Below are 21,538 nucleotides of genomic sequence, written 5' to 3'. Positions count from 1 at the left end.
GACTACTCAAACTCAAATCTTAAACTTACAAAAACACCCACTCACTACTCAGTATCGCGGCAATCACGCAACTGCGCAATGTAAAAATAAATATTCGTTTCTTTGCATTGTTTTTCTATTAGAGACATCGCCAATGATAACTATCGCGAAAAGTCGGTCACGAAGAAACTCAAATTTTTCTTTGTGACTGTAAATATATAACTTTTTCAACCAAAATCTTTAAAATCGGACAAACAAACAACGAAGAATTGGTCAAGAATCGTAATTCATCAAATGTATGTAGGTTCTACGTGGCTGTACATCGCAAAGCGCCTGCGCGCCAGTGGCCTTGACCGGCCTGCGCCAAAATTTCCAGGTCGTTCACCCGGCGCGACGCCCACCGTCATTCGTTTTATCTCGCATAAATAACGCACGTTTCGCGCGAATGTAAGCTTTATCGCTGTACTCTAAGGACGCATTTTTAAAAGCAAAATACTAGGCCGCTGATGTTATATAAAGCCATGTTTATGTATCTATTGTTAAAAGAACTTGTTTATCAATAACAAGTAGGTAAAACGTGTGAAATTACACATAATACCTACCTTATTACATGCGAATGTTGGAAGCATTATGATGCGCCTTGTATTAACAAGAAGTAATTAATTACATGGGTAAACACTTCCCATACACATCTCAATAAGATACATATAAAATAACGAATTCGTGGAACGAAACGTGAGATATTGTTGATATTATTTTGTTTACAGTTTAATGTGTGACTAATCTACAGCCTAGTTGCTGAAATATAAAACAAATGATATAATATTATTAATGTCTTATTAGTTATTACCTACACCTTATGCAATTGGTACATACGCATATAATAATATTATAAAACGTAGAGGAGAGATGAGTAAATAGATTTGTTTGTGAATATCACAAAACTGGTAAGAGTGTGCTAGAAGGGAAGCGAGCAAGCGGGCCGAGGTGGTAGCGGGTCAGTCCGTCACGCGGCCGGGGCGCGACGGCGACCTACACGGCTCCTGCCGCTTGCCATCCATTAGCTTGGGTTCGTGTTCAAGTTCACTCGCGTTCCATCACCAAAAATATTTTCGTAGTGTGACGCAACCGGCAACCGGCAGTGGGCTACGTCCCACTCGAACGTTCGGACGGATTCTCTGTCGGTGCCGCTCTCGCGCGACCTTGGCCGCCGTGAGCCGCAAGGTTCGGGTCTTCGAACTCGCGCTTGAAGCTTGCGGGCCGCGGGGCGCGGAGTCGTCAGTCCTCCAATCGCTCGCCGCGCACGTCTGCGCGTGTTTGTGATTGGTCCGCAAACCGCGCGGCAATGACCTCGGAGACCGGAGTTCGAAGCGCGCCGATCCTCGTTCCAAAGCATAGACGGACAGACTTCTGAGGCCGATAAAGGCGAAATTCGCCCGACGCACTCGGCCCCGTCGTCGAACCGATTGTATCGCACGGAACGCCGATCTTTTTGCAGACTTTCACTCTTAAGGGGAGACTCGAGCGGCGGCGAGCAATAGCGCGCGCGACACTCGCTCAGTTCGTCGATCGAGCTCGAGAGAGACGCACGCGACGCGTGCACGGCACTCCGTAGACGAGCGACCTTCATCCCTCGCGACTCGCGACGTGCTCAGAGCCGGCTGCGCTTCGGCCCATGCACTCCTATCCTATATACAGTGATAAAGCGCGTACAACGTAATTTGTTTAACAATCAGCGCATCAGCGTCTTCAATGTGGTTAACGTGCAGTGCAGTGCGGGGGAGGACAAATAAATAGTTTCAAATACTTGTACATGACTCTAGTGATGTCTCCGGATAGCAGCTACGGGCGTTACGATGCGCCCACGCCGACCGATGTCACGAGTCCGGTGCACAGGGAGCGGGAACCAGAACTGCATATAGGTATACCGCTCCCACTCTTTTCTATATATCCGTAGACAGTAGCCAGGTAGACCTGTCTTCTGTTTTTACATCACATGACCTCTTTTTTGTTTCATTCGTTGGATGTAAAATATTGTTTTTATTATTTACATTATAAACTGTGTTGTTTTCCCGAGGAATCAAAAGTTACCTCGCTCAATAAATTTTGATCCACTATTTATTATTATTGATGTATAATGCATATAGGTTGAAAAAATCATATTTAATATTAACCTCAACTATTAAATTATTATGACGTAATAAATATTGAGTAATGCAATAATTATAATTGTTCATGATTTTTACATCATATTTTGGGATTCTTATTGTTTGATTTCATGCACTTTTATTCTACTTACTATTAGTAAATATTTATTTTACTATTCGAAGTTCAAAAGCGAGTAGTGAATCATTATATAAGATTAAACTCAATTTCAATAAATTAATTTTTAAATCCTAAATTAAGATGACAAATATGATGTTTGGTTAACAATATAAATAAAGACAAAAAAAATTCAACCGTATCAATTATATGTTATCCTTCAATATAAAATGGTAACATCTCAAGGTACGAAGTATTACTATTTCGATCGATTAGTTTACATACTGAGCATAAATTGTTAAATTTTAACGTAAAAAAAAATTATAAATGATCAATAACGTTACTGAAAAATTTTAAACACAAAAGCAAACAATGCTAACAAAATGTCATTTATATTTGATATCAAAAGATTTGATTGATGGATTGTTGAACATTTCCGCACGGAAGGGTTCGGCGAAAAACAATTAAATACAATTGTGCCAAATACGCACGCCACTTGAAGAAATTGGTCAAAATGTTCCCTTGTGCAAATTGAGGGGCAAACTATAAGCATTACGCACCGTGACTGCAGGGAGCCCTAATTGATTTCACTTCGATCGTTAATGATCGTATCGATATTGATGATTTTCTCCCGTGAAATTTTAACTGAAATCAACAAAGAGTTAACCGTTGTAACGTTCGTAATATTAATGATTTATTTTGAACAAACGTCATGAGAAAACAACTTTAGTTATAAATCGTGGTGATGTGTTCCACGTGGCGACAGCTGTTGTCTTACCACACCACTTTTACTTTTCTCTCAACTCGTGCAACAGCGGAGCATTCGCTTTCAGTCGTTAATGCACTTGCATCGATTGACATGTAACAACACATCGCAACCTTAAGCCTTTATATATTTGCCATATTACCTAGGTCGACCAGTTTCCAAAAGAACAATTATTTTTTGATTGCACTCATAAGGTATTGTGTAGGTATGGATTTAATTAAATAGGTAGGAAACATTTCATGCTATTTGACTACTGATTTGATAATACTAATAATAGAACTGCCATCCGTAACGAATCTAGTACGTGCTTTTAAACAAGGAAGTTAATGATGGAACGTGATTTGGCCGATCCCGTGAGTTAATTATTTACAAACAAACGTCGCCGTGACACACATTCCGCGAGGGCGGCGTGACGGCGTCGGCCGGTGCGGCTGACTCAGTGCCGGTGTTGCGAGCCGCTTGCACGCTCGGCCGATGTTCGTGTTACGTGAAGTAGAGACTTTCTCGCGCGCTTTCCTTGCCATTTAATTGACGTAACTAACGACCGACTCTCACACGCGCCACTCAGAAAAACGCGCGTGTTGCATCACACGAAGAGAAATGGCTGCACGCTACTGAATATGCTGCAACTGCACTAGTGACGAGCGACAACGCTTTCCCTGATCCATTGTGTACCCCACTCCCGCTTCTATAAGGTGTTCTCGGCCACGCACTGCCGGTACACGACGGTATTACACGAGATGAGACCGAATTCATTCATCGAATGCGACCGTTCGCCGTCTATAGAAAAAAGAAAGTAACGCTGTAGAAAGCGACTGCGTCGATCGTCGACCCGCCGCGAGTGATGCGCGCCAGAAATAGAAAGTTCCTTCCAAAAGGCCCGCCGCGTTACTCCCTTAACAAATAAACAAACGACTGGAGGAAGAAAGTGAGAGCAGTCGGGGGCGCCGCCCGAACCAGTTTCCTGATCGAGTCGCGAGACCGCGGCTCGAGCCCGCGCGCCCGCTCGCTCTTCCCGAGCCGCCTCGGTGAGCGCCCGTGCACTAATACATCACACCTGTTGGGGGCTTGTGGCCGCCAAGTGCCCATCGGCTCCGACCGTCTCTATCACTGACCTACTCCCAAATTGCTTTGTCCATTACCGATTCTTAGTTTTATATTTGTCAGACGATAAGAATTGTTACTAATTATTTTCCTAATTTATTTTATTATAAGATAATAAAAGTAAACAACTTTGTACTCGGTACCTTTAAATGCTATACCACTGTAAAACTTTTGACAACATTCGTGTCTGTTGCGAGGGGGAGGTCGTTGACTTCGCTAACTAAAGTGGAGAGACTCGGCACTTTCTAAAATAACTATTCAGTGTCACCCTGACGCACGCAACATGATACGGTTGCGTCACAGATTTCATTAGCAACTGTTTTGTTTTGTACACTACGTGAATGTAATTAAGCCGAATGCCGAACTAAATGTTCGCTCTTCGAAAACTATTAGCTTTGGCAAGTATCACCCTACTGATTACTGATTTTGATAGTTTTATTATTATTAATGTAAAATATATTATTTCTAATCACAGGTTATCACTAATTGCTTACCTCATATGAGCACGTGTAACTAATGTGATGCCAATCAACTTTATTTTTACACCACCACTTTCGTTTGTTTGGATTCATTATTGGATCTATTCGCACAGTCTACACGACTCGAGATACATCAATTTTCGCTGTATAACTAAAGCGATTTGGCATATTTTGAGTTTTCTTGAGATGTAAAAAATGTAAACAAAATCTGACTCATAAAAATATTCGATTGTGCCCCAAATTGTAATAAGCCAAACGTTTTGATAGGAAAATGCCTGTCCATCACGTGTCATCGCCAAAAACTTCAACTAATTATAAACGACGTGTGTTTGCGATGCTAGGTTAGAGCAAGGTCGCGATACGGGCGCGGCGAAATCAGAATCACGTGTTCTCTACATAATGTTTGTTATACACATTACAAAACTTTCTGGGGCACAAGTTACAATCCAAGATGTTAGCACGCGTTATCAACCGCAGTAATCTGTATAATGACAATAAACTTAGCGTAGAATGAACAGTAACTAATCTATTTTCTTTGTTTGTTGCAGAGTTCGATGGTACCACGGTGCTATGCCGCGTGTGCGGCGACAAAGCCAGTGGATTCCACTACGGCGTGCATTCCTGTGAGGGCTGCAAGGTAAATATAACTCTAAACGTGTGTTTAAATCGTATATAATTGTTGTTCGAATGTTCACCAGCACCGAATCTAAAGCACCACCACTAGCATTACGTAACCGTGCATACGACAGGAAATGTCTGGATACATTGTTATTATAAATAAGGCATTAATTGAGTCACGCATGCGGGTAGTCTCGACATTCTCAAGCAGGAAGTGTCTGTGGCTGACAGGGTAGTGAGCAGCGAGCAGGCCCCTCTAGCCTCTCTTGCAAACTTTTGTTTTGTACCGTTGGCTGGTATTGCAGTGCCAGTACCAAGGTCGCGATACGCGGAAGACAATCTCTGTGCATTCAGCGACCAGATGACCTTATTTACTTATAAAATGTAAATCTGATTTGTGAGTGCGCCGTACCACTTTACTTAGGCTAATCTATAACAGTCGTATCGTGTGAAATTATAATACTAAAAGCGGTTTGGGGTCGGCGGGTACCTGCTGGCGACCGAGGCCGGGCGGTCAGGGCCTGCGACCCGAACCGACGCGTTTTATCCCTCATACCTGCCGGAACAATCACACGGGAACGGCCCATCATTAACGTGTTCATAACACACCACCACGAAAGGCCAATAGTTTGAATTCATAATACAAAATTCAAACGGATCGAATCGCGAACCTGCATATTTAATTTAGAAACTTATATGTTTTTATTAATTTATCGAAAGGAATTTCATGACCTCGTTGATTGACGATAATTGTATAGGTTCATATAAATCATTGAGCTGATCAACGTCGGCTTAAATAATATTATGTATCGTTGTGCCATTCTGTGTTTCTCGTCGATGCAGGACATCGGGAAATGTATTTTAATTAGTGCGGCCCGCGTCATATAGGACATGGATTGTAAAAGAGAAACAGGTTCTCGATAGTATAAAAATGACATCACACAAGGTCGTTTGCTCAGCCGGACCAATTCCTGACCTGCGTCCCGCCGGACATTAAACTACAAACCGTATTTAAAACTGCACAATGCAACCGTTATTATATTTTATTTTTAAATCTGATCAAGTTACAGAGTAAATTTTAATTCTAGATGATTTGTAGTCATAAATGTGTTCTAAAAATATACTCTGTTAAATTTCATATTATGACAGGGAATTCAAAAAGAGCAATCAGTCAAAAATTACAAAAATTCAAGACCAACACTTAATAATTATTATTATTAATTCCTCATGTCGCATACATAAAACTAAATAGTGTGTTGTCAAATTTAACATTAGTATCGTAGAAGCCCTTTAAGGATATTATTATAGACTAAAAATTATTCAATTAACCGTTCTATTTAAACCGTTTATAGAGTTGTAGCAAAATTGAATTAATAACATGGAAAGCAAATGAATAGACGTGCAAGTGCAGTTTGGTTTGGTATATGAGACCTATTATTTGTTTGGGGTGGGTCGCGAACAAAGCGTGTCCTTCGACCCCGAGCGTGCGGATGTCTGGTGCATTGTGCAGCGGCCATAGGACTTTCATACGATAATAGCTGCCAGATTGACGAGCGACGCTCGCTCCACAAGATTATTATTTTGAATGGTAAACTAGCTTTATACACATAAAATCATATAATATAGACCTACATAATAATTTTTGGTTATCAGTCGGTATAACCAAAAATAACCATCATCGACTTTTTTCCAAAGAAATACTTTCTAAATAATATATAATATTTTGTCATTCATAATTAAATAAACATTTTTTCGTGTCAATACTAATCTGCGTGGAACGTCGAACGCCAGCTAGCGACAAAGATAAGAAACATAAAATACTTGTTCAGCTATCCGACGCTAGATGGCGCCAGTTTTAACACATCGCCACCACAAGTTTGCTTGCTACAAATGAAAAGTGAATGAATGACGAACGGGTGTGTAACTTTATAGCTTGATATTAGGTGTGAGGAGTCCTATCGTACGCATCGATGTCAATGAACTCGTCTTTATTAATTACTACTTCTTGCGAATTATGTTTTGCGAAAGGATCTGAGATTCATTGAATACGTATTTACTGAAAGTAATATTTTAGCTTTATTAATGTTTTGAAATATAAATATATTATAACTAAATTCAAATTTATTTTATGTACGAATTCATGATTCGTGCGTTATTTTTTTTATTATTTTTTTCTTTTCAATTATAAAAGTGGATCAATAGAAATGTAAATTTAGTCTCGTGTTCGTTTTAGTATCTAAGTCGGGCGCAGTATTGATTCCGTCAGTTACATATTTAAATAGTCTCTACAATGTGGTTTCTATTCCAATAATAGTTTTGTTTTGGTAGTGATTGCTATGGCAACGTAAAACTTGAAGACTTCTTTGTTCTCAACAGTAGTTGACATAATTTCTGTGCGTTGTGGGTTGCTTATTTTTTCGGCACCAATTCTGCAGTGCAGGGCGGGCGGCCGTCGACCTCGCGCGCTAGCGGCCGCGCCCGGCGCCTCTCCTCTCCTCGCCGTAAACAACTTTTACGGGTAACGAATGTACGCGCAACGTGAACGTAACCTACATTATTTTTGAACTGTCAGTTTAAAAGTTCGTTGATCCCTGAGCGGTCATATTTATTGAGAACATCGCGCGCTGGCTGTTACGTTTGCGTTTATGATTTCCTGTTCAACACATGAGTTTACCGAACTTGACTCCTCGCCGCTCGCGCCTTCTCAGCCTTAAATTGTTATCCTCCTTACAGTATACGCTATACACTGCACAAGGAAAACGAATTCAATTTAACTAAACGATGACAATTGGCATATGGATATATCCAATTATATGTAAATATTTATGTTAATATTTTTGAAGTAGGAAAATATTTGTAAATATACAATTTAAATATAATTTCAAGGCGATAATTACTAATAGGGATTTACTAATTCAACGAACAAATGATATGATCCAAAAAAATATATAAGTTTTGTTTTATAAACCTATCCGACATCATAATAGATGTGACAGAATTTTCATTGCACCATACATACCTGTACAATTAGTTGAGTATGCATTCATTGACACACGCATTCGTCGACGACAGTAAGTGAATGAATAATGAATGAACGATTACAAATTATCTATTGGGATTACGTTCCTTCTAAAAATAAAATGGCGATACGTGAACGGGAAATGAATCAGAGCCGACATGAGTCAGCGGCTTTGTGTGTTATCATATGAACATCTGTGCACCGGCAGGCGGCAGGCACGTAGAGTGGACTGTTAGCCGGTGTGAGGTCGGTCGCCGATAGCTGTGTCGCTTCCTCGGAAATATAGCGAGGCGGTGCGTCAGCATGTTTGCGGCTTAGCCAGCGTTAGCAATGTCGTTGGCCGCGGCACCGTTAGCCGTCGCCACCACGACCGAGCGCGAGCCACGCCCGCGCCACCGCCGCCGCCACCGCCCGTCAGATCACCAATGCTCTTCGTTTGCTGCTTGCTCAAAAAATCTACACTTTAAAGTTTCAACATATCAAATAAACACCAATACACATTCGTAGCCGCGAAAAATCTATCTGTTTCTATTCCATTGACATCCCAACAAAAAAAATATTACTGTAGTCGCAATCTTGGTATGAGTTGTTTTGTTCTACGAAAGAATGATGAATAATAAATGATAGAGTATCTGGAGCATGCACTTTTCTATAAATAGTGGAATAACAATTGAAAATATTGTATGAATGTAATAATACTGTTTTAATAATATTTTAACAATATACTCAGGTTCAGTGCGAGAGCGTTTTGTGAGAACTTGTCTTAGGGTCGATTCTATGTGTTTATGTACATACTAACTTTAGTTACCTGCTTAAAAATATATCAATTTTATTAATAAACATATTACGTGACTGATCAATGACTCAATAAAATGTATGTACTCATATGTTGGGTTTTCGCTGCCAGACGATTGATACATAAAAATATCATAATGATTTCTTATATTTACGCGAATGTTAGACATTGAAATTAAACTAATTTTCCGGATTCTATCGCGGTATTTTGTTTTTTATTTTTCTCCCGACGTTTCGAAGACTTTGCAGCCTTCATGGTCACGGGGGTGACTGACAGTCACCCCAAAAAATAAAAAACAAAAAACCGCGATAGAATCCGGAAAATTAGTTTAATTTCAACATAAAATTATCATTCATAATGTTTGCTATAAAATAACGTTATTTTTGTATGTTTATTATAAAGTTATTTACAAGAAAGTCGTGACAAACAATAGCCGCTGTAAGTGTGTCAATGTAACGTTAACGACAAAAAGTGTTGGGCGATCGCTTATCGGCGCGCGGGCGCGGGAAGCGGCGGTGGTCGCAGCCGGGGCGCCGAGCTCTGTCGAAAAGTCTAGATAGCCGAACGCGACCTACATCGACACCAACTATCACGCCAAAACCCTCGCGCGCGACCTGCGAACTGTTCTATGTACGTGTATTTATACACCCGTTTATGAATCATAGATAGGTGAGAGCCGGTGGTCGAAGCTGTCATGCAAACACTCAAACCAGTGCGTCATTACTTACTCGCGTAACTATGTATGGCTCGTAGACACTAATTGACGTTCTTATATTACATAAACTATTATATATTAGGTACATAATCGAACGGTCAATATTTTTTTTTGTATGTTAGATATTTTCATGATAAATGGGTCATCACAAGAAATATGTTAATCAAAGTATGTTTGATAAGGTTATTAACCTCTAATAATGTAAACTAGATACTAAATTGTAATGCCAACGTAAAAATGGCATAAATTAAAAACAATAACACAAATAGTAAACAATTCGTGTAAGCGATTAATTTCGTTTCATTTGCCGACGCAAATATTATTGACTCACATAATTATCAAAATGACCTAAAATTAAGTGGGACTACCTACATACGACTCAGCACAATTTTGTAAGTGTCGGACACAAATAGACTAAATATTTTTTAGAACTCGAAAGGAAGTCACCGTGTTAATTACTTAGCGGCCATTGAACCTTCGATACGAGTATTATTCAATTTAGAAGAAGCTTTTATTGAAATTCTTATACTACAAATCCCCTAACTATAACTTGTTACTTTAAATCTCTTAGTTATCTTTATCTAGGGTTAAAAAAAATATTTAGTAAAATTAGTCATAGATAAAGAGTAAGTTTAAGTCAAACATATTTACTTAAGTATAACTAATTGTCCGTAATAGTATTTGTGATCATGCCACGTACTAAAGCGGGACTTTTTCGCGATTGCACTTCAGTATCCCAATATTTTTGTAGAGATATGCATTCTCTGTCCCAGTGCCGACTGCACATACGATAAGTAAGGTACGGTGCAGCGCGGGCGGGGAAGGTTTTGTTTTCGCGGCAGAGGGCAACGACCGCGTGGCCGGTCAGTGCCCGCGCTGCGACCAATTATGGGCCACTCGCACAGCGCACAATGGATCGATGGCAGCGCGAAATTGGGCCACCGACCCGTGTGCTTCTCCCCCGCCGCCGCCCGCGGCCCCGCCACCGCCCCTGCTGCGCACTCTCTTGTAGCACCGTAACGGCGCAGCCTCTGTGTTTGCCAATACTGCTGAAATAATCCCAGGAGTCCATTCCTATTTCAAACAATACATAATGTTACAATAACATCAATTAAACTTTAAGATTTGTATTTTAATACATAGTCCAAAAAATAAATTAAACAACACTCAGCTATTTGAATAATTCACTAATTAAATTAATTAATATCTTGGTACTACAAGTACCAAGATATGTTACAAGTAGCGTCGAGGGCGGGTCACGGTTTAACTAGTCACGCGTTCAATTGCAGTCTCGTAGTAACTGAGTAATTAAATTGGAATGTTGCAACCCCTAGAGGAGCGCGCGCGCATTGAGGTAGGACGTGACGCATACTTGACGTCACCGGGCGTAGAGCTGGTCGACGACCCGAGCGGACTCGTGTCCTAGCTCCCGGGCAAAGGAGTGCGCGAGGGGAGTGACGGCGGTTGTGCAATCGAGCGGTCGTCGACCCGGGGTGAACGACCGCGCGCCGCGACGCCGCCGGGATGCGCCCGGCCTATATCCGGCGCACCGGTGCAGCGGCAGCGGCGCATTCTAGAGCGACGTGGACCGTTAGGAGCGCGAGAGGGAGACGGGCGCGCGGGGGCCGGTGCCACTCTCACTTTCTCGGTTGGGTCGGCGGCCGGCAAGTAGGTCGCGCGGGTAACTGTGCGCCGCGCGGCGCAGCGCCCGCACAGTCCGCTGTCGGCCGCCATCCGTGTCGGTGCAGCGCGCGAGATCCTTATCACCAGAGTCACCGTGCGCTGTGCGTTGTAGTGTGGACGTTGCGGTGGTGCTAGTGGCGAGTGCGTGTGCTAGTGAATGGTGCGTGCCATGTCGTGCGGCGCGGAGTTGCGCGAGCGGCACTCGGTGCTGGTGAGCATGCTGGAGGCGCGCCGCGAGTCAAGCGACTCCGGCTGCTCCAGCGACGACGGCTCCGACGTCGAGAGAGACTGTAAATGCCGATGTGATCCCCAGGGCTTCTTTCGGCGCTCCATACAACAGAAGATCCAGTACAGACCCTGCACGAAAAACCAGCAGTGCTCCATCCTTAGAATCAACAGAAATCGGTGCCAATATTGCCGACTGAAAAAATGCATAGCTGTGGGCATGAGCAGAGATGGTGAGTTCATATTCTTTATTATATTTATTTTTAATATTTTTAATAGCATGAAATTATTTGCTCGAAACAAAAAAGTTATACATGTAATAGTCAAGATTTTTTTCCATTTTGTTTCATAAATTTACCATTTTGGCTATTTTCAATTAATTTCTGATAACTCACAAATTGCATATCTATTTGTTGTAACATCAATGTTTATATCAAATATTGAAATTTTAATCTAATTGGTAAATTAGGTTAAAGATGTTCTATAATATAAAAATGTTGTGTATTAAAATAATTATGATGCGAGACTAGGCGCAATTGTGCGCGTGCAGCGGGTTGCATGCGGGATAGTCTCCGGTGGCCGGCGGGTACGCATACGCAATTAGCGCAGGAAGGTCGTTTGCGCGCCATCTCAGTGCGCCAAATGGGACGCGGCGCGCACGCGTACCGCCGTGCGACCAGATCCTATTTCGCGTAGCGAGTGCACAGGGCTGGCGCAGCGCGGGGCGCGCGGGGGGCGCGCGGGGGCGCGGGGGGGCACGAGTGGTCTCGGTGTAGGAGGTCGGTTATGCAAGCGCGGGTGAGCGCACGCTAAGCGGGTCGATGCCCGCGCCCGCGCCACTCAGCGCCGCTCGGCTCTGCTCGTTGCGACATTCGCTCGAAACCCCACGCTTATACCGCGACCACCGCGTACGCAGTGAAAGCAGAGAAAGGCACATTTCGTAAGCGCGAGAGTGAAATTTCTGTTTTCACTTTCGTAATGCAAGTTCCTTCACCTAATGAATATAGATTTCTAAGATACAAAGTCAACTAATTATCTCATCTCATTGAGTCTAATGTGATTTATATAATATCAATGTACAGTGTACACGCTTGTCTCTCACCGTGTAAAAAGCTTCTTTGAATGACACTATTTAATGCATTACCCATAGAGTTAAAATTAATCCTTGAAACATTGCTCTGTAATAAAAAAAAACAAAAACAATTCATGCCTTGTTATGTTGTTACGAAAACATAAATAAGCAAATATAAATTTATCACAAACCGCGACTTAAAAAGATGACGTTATTCTAAACTTTACTCATTCGTCTACTCGACAACAGATGGCGCTAAAGCGGCAAATAGCGATACTAGCGCTTTTGCGGAAAATTGTGGAACTTGTAAGTTCGTTCAACGAACAAATCTACCTTTGCATAGTTAACGGATAATGATGGTTAATGACGGTTTATTTTAATTGTTTTGTCAATGTTTGTAGCTATATTTTTATTTCCCTATTATAACTAATTATATTTGTTATTAAAATACATTATATTAAGAAGTTTTTTTTTATATATAAAAGGATAATATAATCTTATCTTATTTTATAATATTTATATTGCAACTACGCACATACTACTGTTATATTATTATCATAGTTACAACGTCCGAAATTAATTTTGAATCAGAGGCAAAGACAAATTAATGATTAGTTGACTATGTGTGATAATAATGATTTATCACAATAATATCATGAGTAAAATAATAAATATTAACTGTAGACATTGGACGCGCCAGTGATTTCCTTAATTAGTTTAATTAAGCATTGGATAAATTAAAAAGACATAACGGCCGTGAATCTCTGATCCTTCGATTTTTTTTTACTTTTATTGGTTTTACAGAGAATAGGTATGGTAATAGCAAAAAATCATGAATACCAAAATCTAAATTCAAAATAAGTTCGTAAAATTCGCATGTCACGTCACATAGCCAAGTTAGAGATGTTAGATGACGCGTGTGCTGATTGGGAGGCAGGGTACTGTTGCGGTGTTGTGAGGGACGAGGCGGGTGTCGGTGGAGGGCGGGGCGGGGGGGTCGAGTGTTCGCGGGGGCAGGGGCCTGCGCGGAGTTTATTGACGGCCCCCGTCCCCGCGCGCCGCGCCGCCCCGCGCGTCAAGTTCAAGGTTGGCGCGGCGCGCGCCGCGGCGCAGTGCGAGGGAGTCCGGCCCGCGCACCGGTCGTCAGCCCTCATTGCTATCGCTATGTTATTAAGTCGCTCGCCAGTTGGACTCGAGACCGCGCCACTCTCGCACAGTGACCGCTCCGGCTCCTTGCCTGGTGTACGCCGCTGACTGTAACGCGGTGCGATCAGCTCTCTCACTCATTGGATTGCAACTAATTTCTTTGGGATTACAGTGTTTGTGAATATACTCTAAATAATCTACGTGTGATATGTGACACTCTACTTAGTGAATAAATTACCTTAGTCAATAATTAACATAAAGTTACCAATTATAGTTATCAGTGGCCATTGGCTGTGAACTTAGTTTAGTGAAAAACTCTAATGGTATCCGAAATGGGAGAAGATTTGCCAATTCTTAAGGGGATCCTCAACGGGGTTGTGAAATATCACAATGCACGTATGTATTATTGTTGTGAACATTATTATTTTAAATATTTCAATTATAAGTAACAATTTCTTTAATAAATATAGAACAGTTATCGTATCGTAGCACTGTGCTACGAAAGCTACAACAAGCGTAGCACTAATGTTTTAAAGCTATTATCTGTGTGTGTATATATATAAATATACATGCTTCAGTTCATTTAATAGCAATACCTATAATTCTGATTGGCATTTAATTTAATTTTCAACAATATTGAAATTCTAAGTCAAACTAACTTAGTCCGTCGAATGCAATTAAACCAATGAAGATATTATTATGAAATTAATTCTTACATTTCTCAGTATCTTAATATATAATAATAACATTCATAAAAGACAATGATCAAATATCTATCAAAATAATTTTGATTTCAGTTTAAATCTATTGTTATAAATTCAAATAAATAATGAAATCTATAAACAGGGATCGTAATACAACATGACAAAGTAAATGAAATAAATTATTAAACGTACTAAAAGTATACATATGCCTTCCCTACAATTGTTGAATATCGAAAACAACAATATGTGGGTGCGTTAAAATAGAATAAAATCCGTGAGCGACGAACAATGGGAGCATGCATCTGGTGCGGCCCACATTGCGCAGCGAAAGTCGAGAGAAATGGCGAGAAGGCGCTCTCCGCTTTCGTTTTCAACCGTGAGCTGCGCGCGTAAACACTTTCACCGCGCGGCGCGGCGCGGGCGCAGTGCACAAAACGAACGGCGCAAGCGGCAAGCCCGCCTCGGGCGCATGTTACTTTTCGGTTCGCACCGTGCCTAGCGCGAGAAAGTCGTAACACTTTTTAGTATGACCTCGCGTTCGGCGCTTTGTCGCTCTTCATTCAAACTAGTTCACTTAAACACAACGCGTTCGTCGAACCCCACGGATTTAAACGGCTCGCCAGACAGGGGTGTCTCGCGTGTGTGCCCGACGCCCCGGCCGATGAACTCTACCCTCTCGCCGTCAGCTGCGCGTGCACATGGTTCGCGCGCCCGCATGCATGCACATTTGACGACAGCTGCAACCCGCTGTATGTTTATCCACGACCTTGCACAACAACCCCTTCGTTGATCGTTGACTCTGTCGGTCTATCACTGACCCCTGGTTTTATATTGAATGTTTTTGTCAGTTGTGTAGAATGTCGTTTGTTATTGTTGCAGCGGTGCGATTTGGGCGAGTGCCCAAGCGCGAGAAGGCGCGCATTTTAGCCGCCATGCAGCAATCGTCGACTTCGCGCGCCCATGAGCAAGCCGCCGCTGCGGAGTTGGATGACGCTCCGAGGCTGCTAGCGCGGGTGGTGCGCGCCCATCTCGACACCTGCGAGTTCACGCGCGACCGCGTTGCTGCCATGCGTGCGCGTGCCCGCGACTGTCCCACCTATTCTCAACCTACTCTGGTAAGCTTATGTCCCTAATTATTTATTTTGTTATTATGTTGGATAAATTAGTAGATTCTTTTAAACTTAAACAATATCAGTATTATTAATAAGCATTTTTCTTTTGTTGTAGGCTTGCCCCTTGAACCCGGCACCAGAACTACAATCTGAAAAGGAATTTTCTCAGCGATTTGCGCACGTAATACGTGGTGTGATTGACTTCGCCGGCCTCATCCCCGGGTTCCAACTCCTGACACAGGATGACAAATTCACGCTGCTAAAGAGTGGCCTCTTTGACGCTCTATTTGTTCGCCTAATATGCATGTTTGATGCGCCGCTCAATAGTATAATCTGTTTGAACGGCCAACTCATGAAGAGAGATTCCATTCAAAGCGGTGCCAATGCGAGATTCCTCGTCGATTCTACTTTCAAATTTGCAGAGCGCATGAACTCTATGAATTTGACAGACGCTGAAATTGGTCTGTTTTGCGCAATAGTGCTCATCACGCCAGACAGACCCGGTCTTCGCAACGTTGAGCTTGTAGAAAGAATGCACACGCGACTCAAAGCGTGCCTGCAGACGGTGATCGCACAGAATAGGCCAGACCGACCGGGATTCCTGAGGGAACTGATGGACACTCTTCCCGACTTACGCACTCTTAGCACACTCCACACGGAAAAACTTGTCGTATTCCGCACGGAACATAAAGAATTGTTACGACAACAAATGTGGAGCGAGGAGGAAGCTGTTTCATGGGTTGATTCAGGAGCTGATGAGTTAGCACGCAGCCCCATCGGCTCGGTGTCGAGCAGTGAATCCGGTGAGGCGGTAGGAGATTGCGGCACACCACTGCTGGCCGCCACTCTGGCCGGCCGCCGGCGCCTCGACTCTCGCGGCTCCGTCGATGAGGAAGCTCTCGGCGTCGCACATCTCGCACACAATGGTCTCACGGTGACGCCAGTTCGTCAGCCACCCCGGTACAGGAAGCTTGACTCTCCTACTGATTCAGGTATTGAGTCCGGAAATGAAAAGCATGAAAGGATAGTCGGCACTGGGTCGGGTTGCTCGAGCCCAAGATCTTCGCTAGAAGAACACAACGAAGACAGACGGCCACCCGTCTCCGCTGACGACATGCCGGTACTCAAGCGGGTACTGCAAGCCCCGCCACTGTACGGAGGCACTCCTTCGTTGATGGATGAAGCTTACAGACGGCACAAGAAATTCCGCGCATTGCGACGTGACACTGGGGAGGCAGAGGCGCGCACAGTTCGGCCAACGCCATCGCCGCAACCACAACATCCGCACCCAGCCAACCCGGCGCACCCTGCCCACTCGCCACGGCCGCAGCGCGCGTCTCTCTCGTCCACGCATTCTGTGCTCGCCAAAAGCTTAATGGAGGGCCCGCGTATGACCCCGGAGCAGCTGAAACGCACGGACATCATCCAGCAGTACATGCGGCGCGGCGAGTCGAGCGCGCCGGCGGAGGGCTGCCCGCTGCGCGCGGGTGGACTGCTCACGTGCTACCGCGGCGCGTCCCCGGCGCCGCAGCCCGTCCTGGCCCTGCAAGTGGACGTCACCGACGCGCCGCTGAACCTCTCCAAAAAGTCCCCCTCGCCGCCGCGCACTTACATGCCGCAGATGTTAGAAGCGTGAGGCCGGCCTGCGGAGCCTCAAGTCTCCGCCACCCCACCCCGACCTACTTTAAATTAAATAAACTAGTTAATAGTAATCGTTCGCAGATCGTTTTAATATATTATATGTGATAATTCGTTTAGGACGCGTGCGTGCGCGGCCGGCGCCGAACGAGGAGAGCGCAATAGACTGAAAAATAATTTAAGACTATATAAGTGTAATTTATAATGCAATGCAGCGCCGGTCGCGGTGTGTTTATGTGTGTATTGTATGTGCGTATGTGAGCGTGCTCAGTCATTTGTTTGTTAATATAATGACAGGTTGTCGATTTAAAATAAAACAAACATGTAAAAAATATTTTTGAATTTTATTTCTACGTCCCCATTAAAACTCTACCCGATACAATTTATACACATCAAGCCTTCAACTTAATAATAGTCTAACAGAGCACAAAGCAGAAGGTTTGTAAATCCATCACTTAAATAATCATTTTACACCCAATAATTTGTATACGTTATTGTATTACTCGTATAAAACAAAAGAATAAAATTCACAGGTTACAACAACATGATCAAAATATGATCGAGATAGATAAATGTCCACACGACATCAAGGTATTGGCATTAACAGTTTGCCTTATCTTGTCTCATGTTTGTACACAAAGTTTCCGCATTTGAAATATTCCGTAGTGTATTTAAATATTAGTGGAGGCTGAAGGGCGTTCGGTCGTCGAACCGCGTTGTGCGAAGCCCACCTGTAGTTCCGACCACTTGGCTGTACTTCCTTTTGACACTCCGCTTAACAATACATCACTTATATTATGTACCACCAATATGACAGATACTTATTCCAAATAGACCAAACAATTAAAACTAGTTAAATAAATCCGTATATGCAATACGCATACCTCACTAGCAAACAACTGAAGGCGCAGGGAGCGTTAAAATGATTTCTACCAACTTACCTTTATGAAGTTGTTAAATACAATAATATGAATACTCAGTAGCAGAGACCTAGATAAGTCCACCATGCACCTTTCCAACATTTTTCAATTCATATATTGTGAACAAGCGATAACATAACTGGGAGTGGAACGGACTGCCGAGACCAATGTCCGCAGGTTCAAAACCCAAGGGCATGCACCTCTGACTTTTCTAAAGTTATATTGTTTTCTTAGCGAATTATCGCTGACTTTAGCGGTGGAGGAAAACATCGCTAGGAAATCTGCATACCTAAGGAGTTTTCTACGGGGATTTTGACGATATATGAAGTCCGACATTCGTAGGCCAGCGATATAGAATAAGGCCTAATCCCACTCAGTAGTAAAAGAGACCTTGTCCAGCGATGAGACAATATATAATATATAAGGCTGATATTATTATATTTCCAGTTATAGAACTTAATCACTATTGAGCTAAGTGTAAAAGAAACAAAATACTGTTAATTGAAGCATTACTATAAACCTATACAATATCCATAAATACAATCAAAACACATATTGACAGGTGGCAGAATAAAGAATTAATTAAAATTTATAAAACAAACGTCTAACATTGAAAATCAACCTGTACTGTTATCTGCAAAGAGAATTCTAGAAATAAAATCGGTAAAGATGACGCAGCAGTGACCTTCATAATCACAAAGATAACGATAGACACAATCTGCAAATATGCATAAAACAAACAATCCTTTACACGCGTCCGTGTAAAATAAATCATTTCATGGCATATAAATATAATCTATGCAGAGTTTAACATTTGATAATAGCGTTTGAGTGTAATGCGCAGATATCAGGATGTTTCCATTTGCCCTTTAGAGGATATCGGCGGGGAAGTTATTGACCGGATGTTGGGCGCATGGCACATGGCGGCGTGTGCAACAGCGCACTACGCGTCGCGCTGGCCGTGCACTTGACTCGCTCTGTACCGGTGCATCGGCCGCCCGTGTAATGCCACGCGCAACGACCGCCCCCTCCGGCCGCACACTGCACCCTGCACCCGGCCGCACCGTCTCACCCCTCGATCCGCCACCGCCCCAAACCACGCGCTGCGCCGTACCACCGTCTTTCCGCAGAATCCATCAGCAAATATTCCGTTTAATCCCTTTATAATACCCATAGCTGTATTTCGTTTCCAGATGCAATGCTTATATAATTACTAATTAGGTAAACGTTATGTAGTTACTTTAATCGTTATATTATTACTGACCTCCTATTAAGTAATTTATTACTGATTTTATTTAATTTGCATAGTATGTTTACCTATTAACTGTACCAGCATCTATATTTTACGGTTTTGGCAGATATCGACAAGCACGTGATTATTGTGTGCGATATTACAGTATCGTATTAAGCTATCTATTAAAAAACAATATGATGATATGAGACTATTGTTTAAGGCCGCGATGGTCAAGGTTTCCTTATGTTGTGTGCAGATAAAAATAATGCAAAAAACATTTTTGTTATCTTATCGCATATTTAAAAAATATATTAATTAAGATACAAAATTAATTTGGTTTTCATAATGGTTTTCATAAAGTTAATTGTGACATTTAGCTGTTTACTGAATAATACACCATCGACCGACGACACACTATGACACCTACATTATCTCCTATTTATTTATAATATGCTTACATTGCTAAAATGCCAACATTTTCCAATAAAAAAATATGACCCTCGTCAAATATCTCGTAAGTTATATTCAATTGTTTAGAAAACTTAAGATAGATTCTCTGAGTAGAATCCTTGATTTCCTGTAACAGTGAGACGCGGCCGGTTTCGTGAACTATAAACGCTTATGATCTCATTTTAGTGATTGTATCCATGTCTAGACAAATTCGTCCTCAATGTGCTGACTTAATTATAAGACAGTGCTAAACATCTGTTTATGGTATTTATCATACAAATTTAGAATTGACAATATTAGCAGATTAATAGCAGTTGTGTAGCCTCATAAGGCTGATAATAAGCAATTGGATGCATATTGTTGCAAATTGCAATCGAGATGGTTTATGTGATATAGAACGTTAACAAATTTTCCATAGAGCGTCCAACCGTAACGTCGGTGTTTACTGGATTACTTAGTCATTCCCTCCGCTTTGAATAAACATCAGTTTTTTATTAGCTTGGTAGTCACATCCTTGAAAACATAGCTATTCTGACACTTTTTAAAAGCACATTGTCTTTGCTAAGCCTATTAAACCCGTACATTTTACTGTAAATTGCGCTGTAAATAGTCAATTTCAGAGACCTTCAGGCGACACACGGAAAACCCCGAATAAGGTTACCCGTGGCCTTGTCTCGGCGAGGTCAAACCCTGGCCCCGCTTCGATTCACGGAAACAGGACACTAACACACTTATTTTACAGCTTTAATATTAGCAATATATCTACAAATAACAATTGGAAACCTCATTTAGAATTACCGTTTTTTATAACGATCAATATAAAGCTATTTTATTTGTTATAATATATATTGCGTAATACCCGGTGTGATAAAGTGTCTAATACAAGTTTACATTCTGTTACCTAGAGTGAGCCATACCAGAAAACGTAAAGGTATTGCGATCGGTTAAATCAGAGATATTGTTGCGTCAATTCCGCGATCCTCGCCTACCTCGATATTTGTAGGGATATTAAATTTTGCACGAGGTGTAGGCAGAGCGTGGGCGGTGGAAGATGGAAGCGAGGGGTGAGCGTAGGCGGTTCGGGGTGGCAGCAGGCAGGGGCGCGCGGCGGGTGAGCGGTGCGAGGGGGGCGCGGGCAGTCGGCTCCAAGGTCACAGAGTCACAGCCGGGCAAGGTCACCGTGCCCGCGCGTGCCCGTACTCCCCGCACCGACATCCCTCACACCCGGTATCACCCTAGATTTGCGTGGGACGTGACCTTTATTCACGCTCCACTCTGGAGAAACAATTATATAAGTACTTAATGCTTTTTTCGAGCTTATTACAGCATCTAGTATTGTTGCCGATGGATAAAATAACCAATTGGCATTTTGTGACATGATCTATACTATACTTGTCAATACATAATGTGAAGTATGAAATGTACTATGTTCTTATAATCGTAAATCCATGACCTTGCGAATTGTATAAAAAATTAGGTATAGAAAAGATAAGCTGACTTTCCGAGAGCGATAAGAGGCGCCTGCCTGGAGCCCCCACAACGTCACTGGCTCACGACCTTCAGTACAGATACACGCGTATTCAACACTTACCTACACGCAGCATATACGCGCTACA

At 42.4% G+C, this 21,538-nt stretch overlaps 1 protein-coding gene across 4 annotated transcripts in view; it reads left to right on the top strand.

The window, feature by feature from the left end:
* LOC115454708 (ecdysone-inducible protein E75-like) overlaps positions 1-17,652 on the top strand; it is a 106,784-nt gene extending 89,132 nt beyond the window's left edge. For 2 of the 4 annotated variants that reach the window (XM_030183429.2, XM_030183436.2), the window contains exons 2-5: positions 5,139-5,227; positions 11,735-11,879; positions 15,448-15,683; positions 15,796-17,652. In XM_030183429.2, coding sequence (XP_030039289.1) covers positions 5,139-5,227; positions 11,735-11,879; positions 15,448-15,683; positions 15,796-17,316 — 1,991 coding nt within the window. In that variant the 3' untranslated portion in view covers positions 17,317-17,652. Of the gene's footprint in view, positions 1-1,529; positions 1,902-5,138; positions 5,228-11,734; positions 11,880-13,816; positions 14,261-15,447; positions 15,684-15,795 lie in introns of those variants that run through there. The other 2 variants (XM_030183441.2, XM_030183447.2) reach the window with 2 other exon arrangements.
* Positions 17,653-21,538: the final 3,886 nt, after the last annotated feature.

Source organism: Manduca sexta, chromosome 17 (assembly GCF_014839805.1).
Source record: "Manduca sexta isolate Smith_Timp_Sample1 chromosome 17, JHU_Msex_v1.0, whole genome shotgun sequence".
NCBI lineage: Eukaryota > Metazoa > Arthropoda > Insecta > Lepidoptera > Sphingidae > Manduca > Manduca sexta.
This window is presented reverse-complemented; position numbering and strand designations above follow the sequence as displayed.